A 12,713-nucleotide genomic window follows, 5' to 3' on the forward strand; every position below is an offset into this window, starting at 1 on the left:
GAACTGCCCGCAGGGCGCCCGGCGGCTTGCCCCTACCCCGACCCCAGCCCGTCCGCTCCCTGAGGCGGCCCGGGACCCTCTCGGAGTCCTGCTGGCCCCCCAGTCCTCCTCCAGTCCCCGGCCGCCGTGTTACCCTAACCCGGCCCTTCTCGGGCCCCCTTCTTCGACGTGGCTCGGGTTCTCCCAGCCTGGACCCCCAGGCCCGAGGGACGGGCATCCGGAGCCAGCCCGCGATCCCTCGGACGCCCTCGGTTTTCTAGTCCCCCGGCCCAGCCCGCCCCGGGCCCTTTCCCCAACCCGCCCCCCAGGAACGGCCGGTCGAGCACCTGTCGTTCGGGCCAGCCCGGCGTCCTCCCCCGCGCCGTCCCTCTCGCACAGCCGGAGCCCCTCGGTTGCGGTCCTTCTTCCCCCGGCCCTGCAGGAGCTGCCCCTCGCAGCTGCAGCCCGCTTATCCCGCCTCCTCTCCTTGGGGCTCCCCCTCCCCCCGCTTTGGCTCCCCGGTGCTGCTGCCCGGGTTCAGGCCCCAGTCCCACTTCTCAGTCTACACGGCCCCGACTCTTCCCCTACCTCTCCCAGAGACACCCCAGATCCCATCCCCCTCCTCCCCCATCAGAGCGAGCTCCGGTCCCCCAGTACCCAAGTCAGCCCGGGCCTCCCTTCTCCTCCCAACTAGCACCCATACTAGAGCCGTCCTGCTATGGGTCTTCAAAGCCCTCTCGACCCTTTGTCCCGATCCTGAGTCACCACGTGTCCTTACCTTCCAGCCCCTCCAGGACTCTAGCTGGGACCCTGCTCCCTAACCTCCTTAAGAGAGTCAACCTTCACTAGGCCCCCCCACCTCCCGCTAGCTCCCCGACCCCGCAGAGTCATCTTCCTCCCAGCCTCCCAGAGGCTCCAGCCCTCAATGCTGGCAAAACTAGTGACCGACCCCCTCCGCCCCCCATTATAGCTCTTTTCACTCCCACCTGCCGCAATATCTCGAATCTTTGATTTCCTTCCAGTCCCAGAGTTTATTCCCTTCCCTCCCCCACTCCAGATTTCGTCTTTCTCATTCTCCCTCGGCTGCAGTATTCATTCCCCCTTTTAAGCATTTCCTGGGATGGAAATGCTGGCGAAACAGTCTTGGATATTAGAGACTAAAAGTATGTATATATTTTATATATATACATACAATTGATTTCAGCAAGGTTCTGAAGCCCACAATGTGATTCTCAGGCTTCAATCTAGAAGCTAGAAGAGTAAACAAACAAAAAAAAGCCCCCAACCCCCCAAACTCCACCACCTAAACCCAACAATTAGAGATGTCTGAGGTTTGAGGGCGTCAGACCCTTGATTAGTTTTCAGTGACAACGCTAAATTGTGAAACTTTTTCATTAGTCCATACTCAGATAGGGTCCCTGGAGGCAAGACCGATGCGATGTTTGTGTGCATAATTTGTGTTTTACACTTGACAGACACCAGAAGAAATAGAAAGATTGACAGTTGATGAAGACCTCAGTGATATTGAAAGGGCTGTTTATCTGCTCAGGTATTTCATAAAGTCTTTTTGTGATAATTGCTGCTTTTCCTGTGGCAGCATCCACAAATGATTTCTGAAATGTCATGTTACGGTTCTGTTCAGATTTACTTAACCACTTGAATAGAGTACTTTTGCATGCGCAGCACTTAATTATGTTATAAATTAAGATTTAGATATGGACTTATGAACTTGAGAACCGAAATCAAATCAGATACCTAGCTTATAGAATATTGCTTGGAGGAGGAGCAGAACAACTAATGGTTTGAGTTGAATCTCATTAAAAAAAAATCTTGCAGCTTTGGTTGTCCTCCCATAAGATCCAATAAATTTAGATGAGACTTAAGAATATCCAGTGATTAATTTTAAGTTAATTGCAGAGTATGAACTTTATATGCTATTTACTGTACAGAAAAAAAAATCCACAAATATGGTAGTTCAATTCTTTTCCCTCAGGATATCCTGTTTATATTACTTCTGCTATGTGCGCTTTATAATTTTGCCTGAGAGATTTTAAAATTTAATTGCACCTACTCTCACTTAAGTTTCATCTTACAAGCTCTACAGAATTGCTTAAGCCAAATGGTTATTACAAATATTTACAAGATTTCTCTCAACTATTTTAAAAATTGTGTTGTGGATTTAACTTCTTAAAAGCTGATGTGAACATTAGTGAAAATATCTATAAAAATACTTCAGAAATAGAAATTTTCCTAAGGCATTTTGTGTACATTGTTTTAAAATTTTTCTTGCACATTTTTTACCCCCTTTTGGCAAATTAGTTTTCGCTTTTTTTTTTTTGGAATCAGATTTTGAAAACTGGTGTTATTTACCTCCTGGGATATTTGTCATCCTTGTTTCCTTAGCTCAGGTCTACTTTGCCGGTTTCAGGTGCTGGCAAATTTCTTCTTCTTTCTTGTTTTATAGATCATGTTTCTAGTCCCATGATATTCACTGAATGACCCTGTTAAAAAAAAAAAAATCTCTCCTTGATTTCCATTTTCTTAATTATTCTGTAGCCCATTAGTGACATCTTGGGTTCTATTCTTGTCAGAATTTTAGCATGCTTACAATTTAGACCATTCTCTTCAGTAATTCTGTTACTTTAAAATGTTTCTGGATCTTAGACCTTATGTTAGGGTTATTTCCCCTCATCTTTTGGTGATTTATGGTAGCCTGCTCTCATCGTTTCTACCTATTTGTTTTATTTTATTATTTTTAAAATTTTCATTGGAGTATAGTTGATTTACAACGTTGTGTCAGTTTCAGGTATATATCTACCTATTTATTTTAAAGGAAAATGGTTTTATCTATGTATGAATTAACAGTATGTGTTTTTGATGTTTCATAGAGAATATGCCTTTTAACTTAGTTTGGTAATTGTGTAATATTTGAAGTACTTTATTCCTTAATGATTAACATGTCCAATATGGTGAACAGTAGTTGTAAGCATCTGCCTTTTCCCACATTTCTTTTGTTTGGAGTAGGTAGACAACGGGTGAAAATTTGGATAAGCTTCTTTTAGCATACAGCAGTTAATGACTTGAAGTCAGTGCCTACTTACTCCTACTTAATTCTCTCCGTATAAATGCTGGCTGACAGTGAGGAAATAGAGAGTTTTGCTCTACTTACTTGCGACAGCAGATACCTTATTTTAGGTATCAGTGACAAGGCTTCTTTTTTAGGATAGCTTATTTTCTATTTTGCTTTTATTGTTGGCGAACCAGGTCGTCTAAGTTGTTTGAATTTCTCAGACAAAGAACGTAAGTTTCATCCAGTTCTGGAACTGACAAAGCCCTTACAGAGGCAGATGGGTCCTCTCATTCTTAGGCAAGAGAGTTTTAAAAGAGATCTGATATCTTCTTTAGTTTCTAGTGGCGCATCTACCTTGAAGGAGGCTTGCAAGGTGACTCAAAAGGCAAACACTAGCTTGGTTGTGCGTGGGCTCTCCAGCTGAGTTCTTCTTTTGTATTCCTACCATCTCACCACCTCCTGGGGGAAAGCGGGATTTCACCTTTAGGCCAGCTTCTGAAGGGATAACAAGACTCCTGCCTGAAGGGTTCTTTCTTCCCTGGGATTCTGGAGAGGGTGTGGGATTGTCTTATGGACACGTTCCAAACTTTGCCTCTGTTAAAGCCTCTTCTCTCACGTATTGAGCCTTCTATTTTAAATGTAATTTATTCCTTTTTTTTCCTATTTGTACCTCCCAATGCTGTAGAATCTAATACTGAGTCCTTTTTTTCCCTCTATGATTTTCAGGTTTATTTTTGAGTGCTTTACCTTTTCGTCTGTTTTGGATATTTAATATCCAGAATTTTCCTCTTTGCTTTTGAATGTCAGATTTGTTTCTGTAGCTCTCTTATTTTTGTACATTAAATCTATCTTGGAAGATTATGTTACATTAGATTTTAGGGTCAAATGTATAAGTATCAGTAGGAAATGCTTTATGTTAGTGGAGGTTCTGATAGTATTTAAACCGAACCTAGTAACTAAAAAAGCATTATATTGGACTGCTGTCCAATGAAAAACAAATTACACTGTTCATTATATTACCCTAAAATATGGCAGATCAATTATTAATGCTATTTTCATAATTAAGTTTAGAACATTACAGTATTTGAAGATTTGACAAAGATGATTCTGTGGTTTTACGTGAATATGATGCTAATGTACCCATCTGTGGCATTTAGCACTGAAACAAAACAACTTTCCTAATAGTCACAGCTTGTGGCTTAGTCAAAATCATATCACAGTATCTTCTTTTAGTTCTCTCTCTTCTTTGTGATTTTGGTGTATATTTTAGGAATAATTTTGTTAGAGAAGGGTCCTAAGTTTGTACACTGTGCTTTCATTAGGTAAACCTTTACTCACATATCTCTAGTTGCCTGTCAGATAAATTCCAGACCCTTAAGCTTGGCATCAGTGACTCCATCTTAGCTCTGCAATGGAATGTTCCACCAGGCCCTCAACTTTTCTTTTTAATAGCTTCATTGAGGTGTCGTTTATATGCCATATGGTTCACCCATTTATAGTTGAGTGGTTTCATGTATTCACAGAGTTGTGTGTTCATCACCACAATCAATTTTAGAGCATTTTCAGAAGCAGCCCTGTACCTGTTAGCAGTCAGTCCCCACTTCTGCCCAATCTTCCCAGCCTTTGGGAACCACTCGTCTACCTTCTTACGGATTTGCCTATTCTGGACATTTTATGTAAAATTATACAATATGTGGCCTTTTGTGACTGATTTCTTTCACTTAGTATAATGTTTTCAGGGTTCACTGGCATTGTAGCGTGTCAGTACTTTGTTTCTTTTTACTGCTGAATGGTATTCCACCGTGGGAGTGTATCACATTTTGTTTGTTCATACACTCGGGTTGTCTCCACGCAGTCCTTCACTTTTTGAAGCAGTCGTGCTGCCTTATTCACTGTTACTCAGATACATCACGTTCATCCTTAACTCTGCTTTTCCCCATCCTGGAATACCTTTCGTTATACCTCTCCAGTATTTTCCATCCCCAGGATCCAGCTGTAATCTTGCATCTTTCATAAGGCCTTTCCTAACTGCTGACACTACATGGGATCTCAGGCTCTGTGAGCTCCCATATCACTTAGTGGCTGCATGCCTTTGTTTTCCTTAACGTGTGTGTGCGCATACGTTGTCTTCAATAGACTGTAAGCTCTTAGAGGGTAAGCTGTTTTTTATTGTTGTTTTGGTTCTTTCTTGTTCTGTGCTATGATATAAATATATACCTCTTGATGGAATAAAGTGTGTTTGTTTACCTTAAGATGACCGAAGTGCCAGATGAATTAAGCAACTTTTGACTTTTTTGTATCGTAGGCAATAGAATCAGACAGATTTAGGTTATGTCCTCCCACTTACTATCTGCATGACCATGGGCAAATCATGATGGTTGTTAAATCCTGGTTTTCTCATCTGCAAAGTGGAAAATAATAATTCTTGTTTCCCAAGGTGGTTAGCCCCAAACACCAAAAAGGTACCCAATTAATATTAATTCCCTTCTGTTTCCTTTGCCATGTCCCTAATTCCTTACTCCTTAGGTGCTCAAGGTACATTACAAACTTTTAAAAGAGGATAGCAGTATTAATTTTGTCTTCCAATAATTTAATAAAGTAATAGGCAAGTAAAGTATATCAACTGAAGTTTGTGATAGATATCTATTAACTTCCTTTGCTAATAGTATTTATCAGAATCTTCACACGTTATACTTATTTTAAACTGATGGTAAGGTCAGCCTGTTTAAGCAATTTTTTTTTGTTTGTTTGTTTAAGCAATATTTGCTATTTATATTATGCGTTAAATGTGTTGATTGGTTAATGTATCTAACCTAACTTTTATGTTGCTTACTTTTACAGTCATTTAAAAACCGTTTGTCACTTTGCACTGTGAGTTTTAAAACATTTCGCCCTTTGCCTTTTAGGGACAGTCAGATAAAGTACATCGTTAATTAGGAACTTTTTCCTTTTTCTTTCTCTCCCCCCCACCCTCCTCCCCTTTTTAAAAAAAAAAAACAGGAGTAAGTGCTCCCCCTAGTGATAGCACAGAGTGAGAATCTGCAGCCAAATCTGGAAATAAAAGTGCTGTGAACTGTGCCTACTGCTGATCACGTTTGGGAGCTCTTGCATTCAAGACTAGCACAGGGTAGCAAGGAGGTCATGAGGGAGAACTTTGCTACCAGCTAGCTTTTGGTGGTTTTATCTTTAAGACTACCTGTCCTATTTGCTTGGCAAATGGGAAAAGTTGTGTGAAAATCTCCTTTGTATGCCCTTATTTCTAAGATCTTCTGTATCTCCACATTTCTTTTGCCTTTGCTATTCTTTTGATTTCTTTTTTTTTTGACACCTGTCATTTAGTACTGTTTTGGTGAGGTGGGGTGCTTACGGGGTGTGTGTGTGTGAGATAGAGAGAGAGAGAGAGAGAGAGTGTGTGTGTGTGTGTGTGTGTGTGCGCGTGCGCGGGGGGGGCCTTGAGTAGCCAGGATTGCATGCCCGGTTTTCTCGAGTGTTGTGCTGGAGAGGCACATCACAGTTTTTAATCCCTCACAGTTGGGATGAAGTGGTTAATCACCCCAAATTGGTTAATATTAATGTGGGGAGTCATAAAAATGATCCATACTTTCAGTATTTCATTTTAGTGTAAAAAAACACATTTGTTTGCTTATCTTTTGTTGTAGGTCCACTACCTTTTGAGTATGGGTCTGCTTAATACAGTTCATAATCCCTTTTCTTGCATAAATACCCCCATAATGCATTTATAATGTCACGTTCAGGTTTCTTTAAAGTTGAGTGAGAGGTTTTTTTATAACTTTATTTATTTACTTTTATAAATTTGTTTATTTTATTTATTTATTTTTGGCTGCGTTGGGTCTTCGTTGCTGTGTGCGGGCTTTAGTTGCGGTGAGTGGGGGCTACTCTTCGTTGTAGTGTGTAGGCTTCTCATCGCGGTGGCTTCTCGTTGCTGAGCACGGGCTCTAGGTGCGTGGGCTTCAGTAGTTGTAGCACATGGGCTCAGTAGCTGTGGCGTGCGGGCTTCAGTAGCTGTGGCTCGCGGGCTCTAGAGCACAGGCTCAGTAGTTGTGGTGCACGGGCTTAGCTGCTCTGTGGCATGTGGGATCTTCCCTGACCAGGACTCGAACCCGAGTTCCCTGCGTTGGCAGGTGGATTCTTAACCATTGCGCCGCCAGGGAAGCTTTAAAGTTGAGTGAGAATTTAAAGATGCTTATGAAGCAGTCTGAAACCCTGTCTTAGATTTTTTTGATTATTTTTTACTCAGCTTTTGCAAGTTGTCTTGTTCTTCCTAATTCAATAGCCGTTTCCTTTGGCAACTTATCTTTGTTGAGTTTTTCTAAAACTTTCAATTTAGTTGTCATAGAAACGACTCTGTCTTTGCATTCATATGTTTATGTAATACTTAATTATGTAATTGCAGTATCAAGTAAATTGGGATAAGCTGGTGTGAGAACAAACACAGCTGACTCTTGGTTACAACTCAACTGGTTAGAGCAGAAGCATGTGGGCATTTCAGAGAGTAGCCTATTAGCTATAAGCTTTCAGTTTGCCTTTGGCAGGGAAGTGGTGAGTGTTGCTTAGTTGGGAGAGTCTTTTAACACCTTGTTGAGAGAGATACCATCCCTTTTCAGAACATGCACTGAGATGATCTTGCTTCAACCTTGGATACCCATGATATTCCTCTCTTGTCTCTGCATTGAGTTGGGTCCATGGTCTGGTCTGTTCTTCCTTCACCGTTCTATTCTTAAAAAAAAAAAAAAGAAATTAATGGATTAAGAATCTCAGTTAAAGAGGTACTTTCATAAACATATATTTTATTTGTTTTTTAAAACAAACTTTTGGAACATATGCAGAAATGAGCACACATCATAAATATACAGCTTGTTATATTTTCACAAGTTAAAAAACACCCACCTAACCAGCATCCAGATTATGAAATAGGATATAACCTGTTGTATTAGCCTGATAGCTTCCCATTTACCCTTGTCTAGTTTTCCCCATTCCCTGCAAAGGGTAACTGTACTACCCTAACTTCTAACACCGTAGGTTAGTTTGCCTGAATTTGAACTCTATATAGTAGGAACCACGGAATATACTGTTTTGTGTTTAGCTTCTTTTTCTCAGCCTTTTAAAAAAGAGATCTTTCCATATTGTTGCATGGAGAAATAGATTGTTCATTCTCATTCCTGTATGGTATTCCGTTATATGAATATACCATATCATTTACTTAACTCTTGGTGGACATTTCTCTTGTTTTCAGTCTTTGGCTATTAGATTAATGCCGCTATGAACATTCTTGTACAAGTCTTTTGGTGAATATATGTAGGCATTTCTTTTAGGTGTCTTCATAGAACTAGAAGTGTTGGTCACAGCATATGCATATGTCCAGCTTAGAAGTTACTGCTAAACAATTTTCCAAAGTGGCTGTACCAGTTTATACTTCTACCAGCAGTGCAGGAGTGGTCCCACCCTATATTTTTTAGGAAACAAAAATGACAAACTTTCTAGTACATAAATTTCTAGTATATCCGTAATGAACTACCTACCTAATAGCCCATAGAATTTTCTGTTATTCTGTGTATGATTTACTTAGGTCACATAAATTTTTTTCTTTCCCTGTAAGAGAGTTTCAATAAATTTTTACAATTAGTTTATATTTATTTATTTATTTATTTTCAGCCGCGTTGGGTCTTCGTTGTTGCTCGCGGGCTTTCTCTAGTTGTGGTGAGCAGGGGCTGCTCTTCGTTGCGGTGTGCGGGCTTCTCATTGCAGTGGTTTGTCTTGTTGCGGAACACGGGCTTTAGGCATGTGGGCTTCAGTAGTTGTGGCTCGTGAGCTCAGTAGTTGTGGCTCATGGGTTCTAGAGCGCAGGCTCAGTAGTTGTGGTGCACGGGCTTAGTTGCTCCGCGGCATGTGGGATCTTCCTGGACCAGGGCTAATGTCCCCTGCATTGGCAGGCCTGTGTCCCCTGCATTGGCAGGTGGATTCTTAACCACTGCGCCACCAGGGAAGTCTCTACAATTAGTTTTTATTCTGCTAGACTGCTTGGTTAGAAGGTCTTCTTTCATGGGTACCACCTCCAGTACCCTTAAACCACAGAGGAAAGTCCAGTGATCTTTATATCTGTACCTCTTTCAAGTTGGATATTTTGCTTTTTGCAGTGCCTTTTGTTGTACGTGGTGGCCACCAAATGTGGGAGGCAGGGAGAAAGTGTTCAGACTTAGTTCTTCACAGTCACCACCTTTTTGGCTTTATGATATTGGTATGTGGTAATCAGGTCAGACATAATCGCAAAATCTATTATATCCTTGTCTGTGGCTGTGCCTTACAGTGTAATTTTCCCTCCAAATCAGAGATGTTAATAATGGAGATTTATAATGCAACTAATAGTTACTTTAGAGTGAATCTTAGGAGTTCAGGTTAAAACATACAAAATATTAGTTGAGTACTTAGTATGTGTTAGGCGTCTCCTGGAGAACAAGTGGCATTGTACCAGCAGATACTTGTGTTCAAGGAAGTACTTGTTTAAAGAAGCAAATGCACTTTTCTGAAGTTTCACTAGAATAGTAGTCACCTCTAGTTAATAAGTATGTTGGGCATTGAGCAGGCAGTATGTAGTGTCGGAAATACTTTAAGACAGGCCCAGAAATATTCTTGGAGGCCGAGGCTTGCTCATTTATCTATTGAGAGACCTTGGGTAAGTTGCTTATCTGAGTCCAAGCCTCCTAATCTAAACTGGGAAGAGTAAAACCTACATTGCAGGATTGTTGAGAAGATTAGAGGAAGGGCATGCAGAGGACACAATGCTTGGTGTAGAGTTGTGTTCAGTAAAGGATAATTGTTATTGGTCTTTTAAATCAACTGTTGGCAATTCAGAGCATACTTTACTTTGGATGCATAGGCAACTTCCTATCCAGAAACTTCATGCAGTTATAAAATTTTCTCTCCAGATGGTGCCCCTTTGCAGTTAATTCTCCACCGTGACCCTAGGCAACCAATGATCTGCTTTTTGTCACTATACATTAGTGACAGATTCTTCTGCTCTAGAATGTAGACATGTTTTCATATCTCTTGGATAAATGCCTAAGAATGGAATGCTGGATCACTGGATGAGTATATATACACTTCATTTCAGTTCTGTTGAGGTATATTGACATCTAATAACCTGCACATATTTAAACTGTACAGTTTGATGAATTTTGACCTCTATGTATATACCCATAAAGCTATCATCACCAGTAAGATAATGAACATACCCATCACTCCCCAAAGTAACTTTGTAATATCCTCTCCCTTTCTTCTTCTTTTTTTTTTTTTTTAACATCTTTATTGGGGTATAATTGCTTTACAATAGTGTGTTAGTTTCTGCTTCTCCCTTTCTTCTGATAGCCTCTTCCGCTCCAGGCAACCACTGACCTGCTTTCTGACGCTACAGATTAGTTTTCAGTTTGTAGAATTTTATAGAAAGGAATCATACAGTAGCTACTCTTTCGTCTGGCTTCTTTTACTCAACGTAGTTATTTGGAATTTCACTCATGATGTTGCATGTATCAATAGTTTATTCCTTTTTATTATTGTTAATTATTCCATTTTAAAGATATAGCACATTTTGTTTATCCATGCACCAGTGGATGGACATTTGGGTAACTTCAAGTTTTTGGCGATTACAAACTAAGTGGCTGTAAACAGTCATGTACAGATCTTTGTGTGGACATGTGCTTTCTTTCCTCCGGTGAATAGCTAGCAGTGGAATGGCTGGGTCGTATAGTAGGCGTATGTTTACATTTTCAAGAAACTGCTAAACTGTTTCAAGCGATTATACAGTTTTACGTTTCCACCAGGAGAGTGTGAGAGTCTGAATTGCTCCATAATACTTACCAACACTTGGTATGATACGTCTTTTTGGTTTTAGGTCATTCCGGTGGTATTACCAGTGGTCTAGTGTAGTGGTATTTCATTGTATTTACAATTTAGATTTTCCAAATGACCAGTGGACATTTGAACGTCTTTACATGTGATTATGAGTCAGATTGCTGTGGTCTAATTTTGATGAGGTCTAATTCGTTGATTTTTTTCATTATAGTTAGTGCTTTTTGTGTTATATGTAAGAAATCTTTGCCAAATCTAGGTCAATTAAATTTTTTCCTGTGCTTTCTTTTAGAAGTTTTGAGGTGTTAGCTCTTAATTTCAGGTCTCTGATTCATTTCCACTTAAATTTTGTATGTGGTGTAAGGTAAGGATTGAGGTTAATTTTTTTTTTCCACATAGCTGTAGTGTACAGTGGAAAAGGGCCAGTTTGCTACTGTAAGAATCAGGGGACCTGGTGTCTTATCTCTGCTATCACATTCAAGTCACTTAAGTTCTTCAGACATCGTTTCCTCCTCTTCTCTCCAGAGGATATGATGGGTTAGACCTCAGAATTTAAAGTTCCATCTTGCTTCAGCAGGCTGTCTTCAATTCTAAGAAAGAAGATAAGGAAAAGATGTTGAACCTCAGATTCTTATTTCATCCACTAGGCGGTGCTAATGGACATCCCTATAAGGGCAAAAACTCCTTGGATAGGTGAACAGTTTCAGAGCTTTTAAAAAAGGTCACCTTTGAAGAAGATATTCATAATTCAGAAAGTGCCTGTGTTTCATTAAGGAGTAGATGCAATAATATTATAATAAAACCTAAAATACTGTTTGTCACCGAGAAATTATCAGAGTAGAACAATATTTTCTTTAAAGAGTTCTGTATATTTGGTTTTAATATGTTTTGGGCAGAATGAGAGTTATATGGCTAGCATAAAAACATTTACATATTCAGGTGAAAAATTAGACTGAGAAGTCTGATGGATTTAGAATTTTCATCGAAATTCTCTTGGTAATAAGCTTGTAAACTGTATTTGCTTGGAAACACTTTTGGTAATAAAATTATAAACTATATCTCCTTGAGTAGTAGACATTGTTGCAGAGGAAAAGGATTCACAAAAGTACAGCCTGGGCATCTCTCCTTGTAGCTCTGGTGATGGTGGGGAGGGAGGGAGGGGGGACGATTTACACATACAGTTTGTGTGTGTGTGTATCTCACATAATTTTCCAATTATTTGCGGGGTTTTTCCAGATACCTTCCTGTTATTCGTTTCTAGTTTAATTCTGTAATGGGCACGGAACACACTTTGCCTGAATTTATTTCTTTTAAATTTGCTGAGGTTTGTTTTTTGGCCAGAACATGGGTCGATCTTGGTGATTATTCCATGTATATTTGAATGTGTATTCTCCCGTTGTTGGTGTAATGTTCTATAAATGTCAATTAGTAAACTTGGTTGATATATTTCAGATCTTCTGTATCTCTAAGGATGTTTGCTACTTGTTCTACTGACTAAACAACTGGAATACTGAAGTCTCTAACTATAATTGCAGATTTGTCTACTGCTTTCAAATATATCATTTTTACCAGTAGTTTATGTATTTTGATATTTGTAATTAACGCATATACAATTAGGATTGTTATATTTTCTTGGTGAAGTAAGCCCTCGTAGCTATATAATGTTTGTTTTTATCCCTAGAAATATTCCTTGTGTGAAGTCTACTTTATCTGATAGTGATATACTCACTCAGCTTTCTTTTGGTTAGTGTTTACACAGTATATCTTTTAATGACCTTTTACTTTTCTTAAAAAAATAATT

At 39.7% G+C, this 12,713-nt stretch overlaps 1 protein-coding gene across 3 annotated transcripts in view; it reads left to right on the top strand.

Moving 5' to 3' along the window:
* Positions 1 to 12,713, top strand: part of PPP4R4 (protein phosphatase 4 regulatory subunit 4) — a 119,621-nt gene that overhangs the window by 273 nt on the left and 106,635 nt on the right. For all 3 annotated transcript variants that reach the window (XM_004262365.3, XM_049706992.1, XM_049706993.1), the window contains exon 2: positions 1,455 to 1,528. In XM_004262365.3, the coding sequence (XP_004262413.1) occupies positions 1,455 to 1,528 (74 nt within the window). The remainder of the gene's footprint in view (positions 1 to 1,454; positions 1,529 to 12,713) is intronic.

Source organism: Orcinus orca, chromosome 2 (assembly GCF_937001465.1).
Source record: "Orcinus orca chromosome 2, mOrcOrc1.1, whole genome shotgun sequence".
Lineage (NCBI taxonomy): Eukaryota > Metazoa > Chordata > Mammalia > Artiodactyla > Delphinidae > Orcinus > Orcinus orca.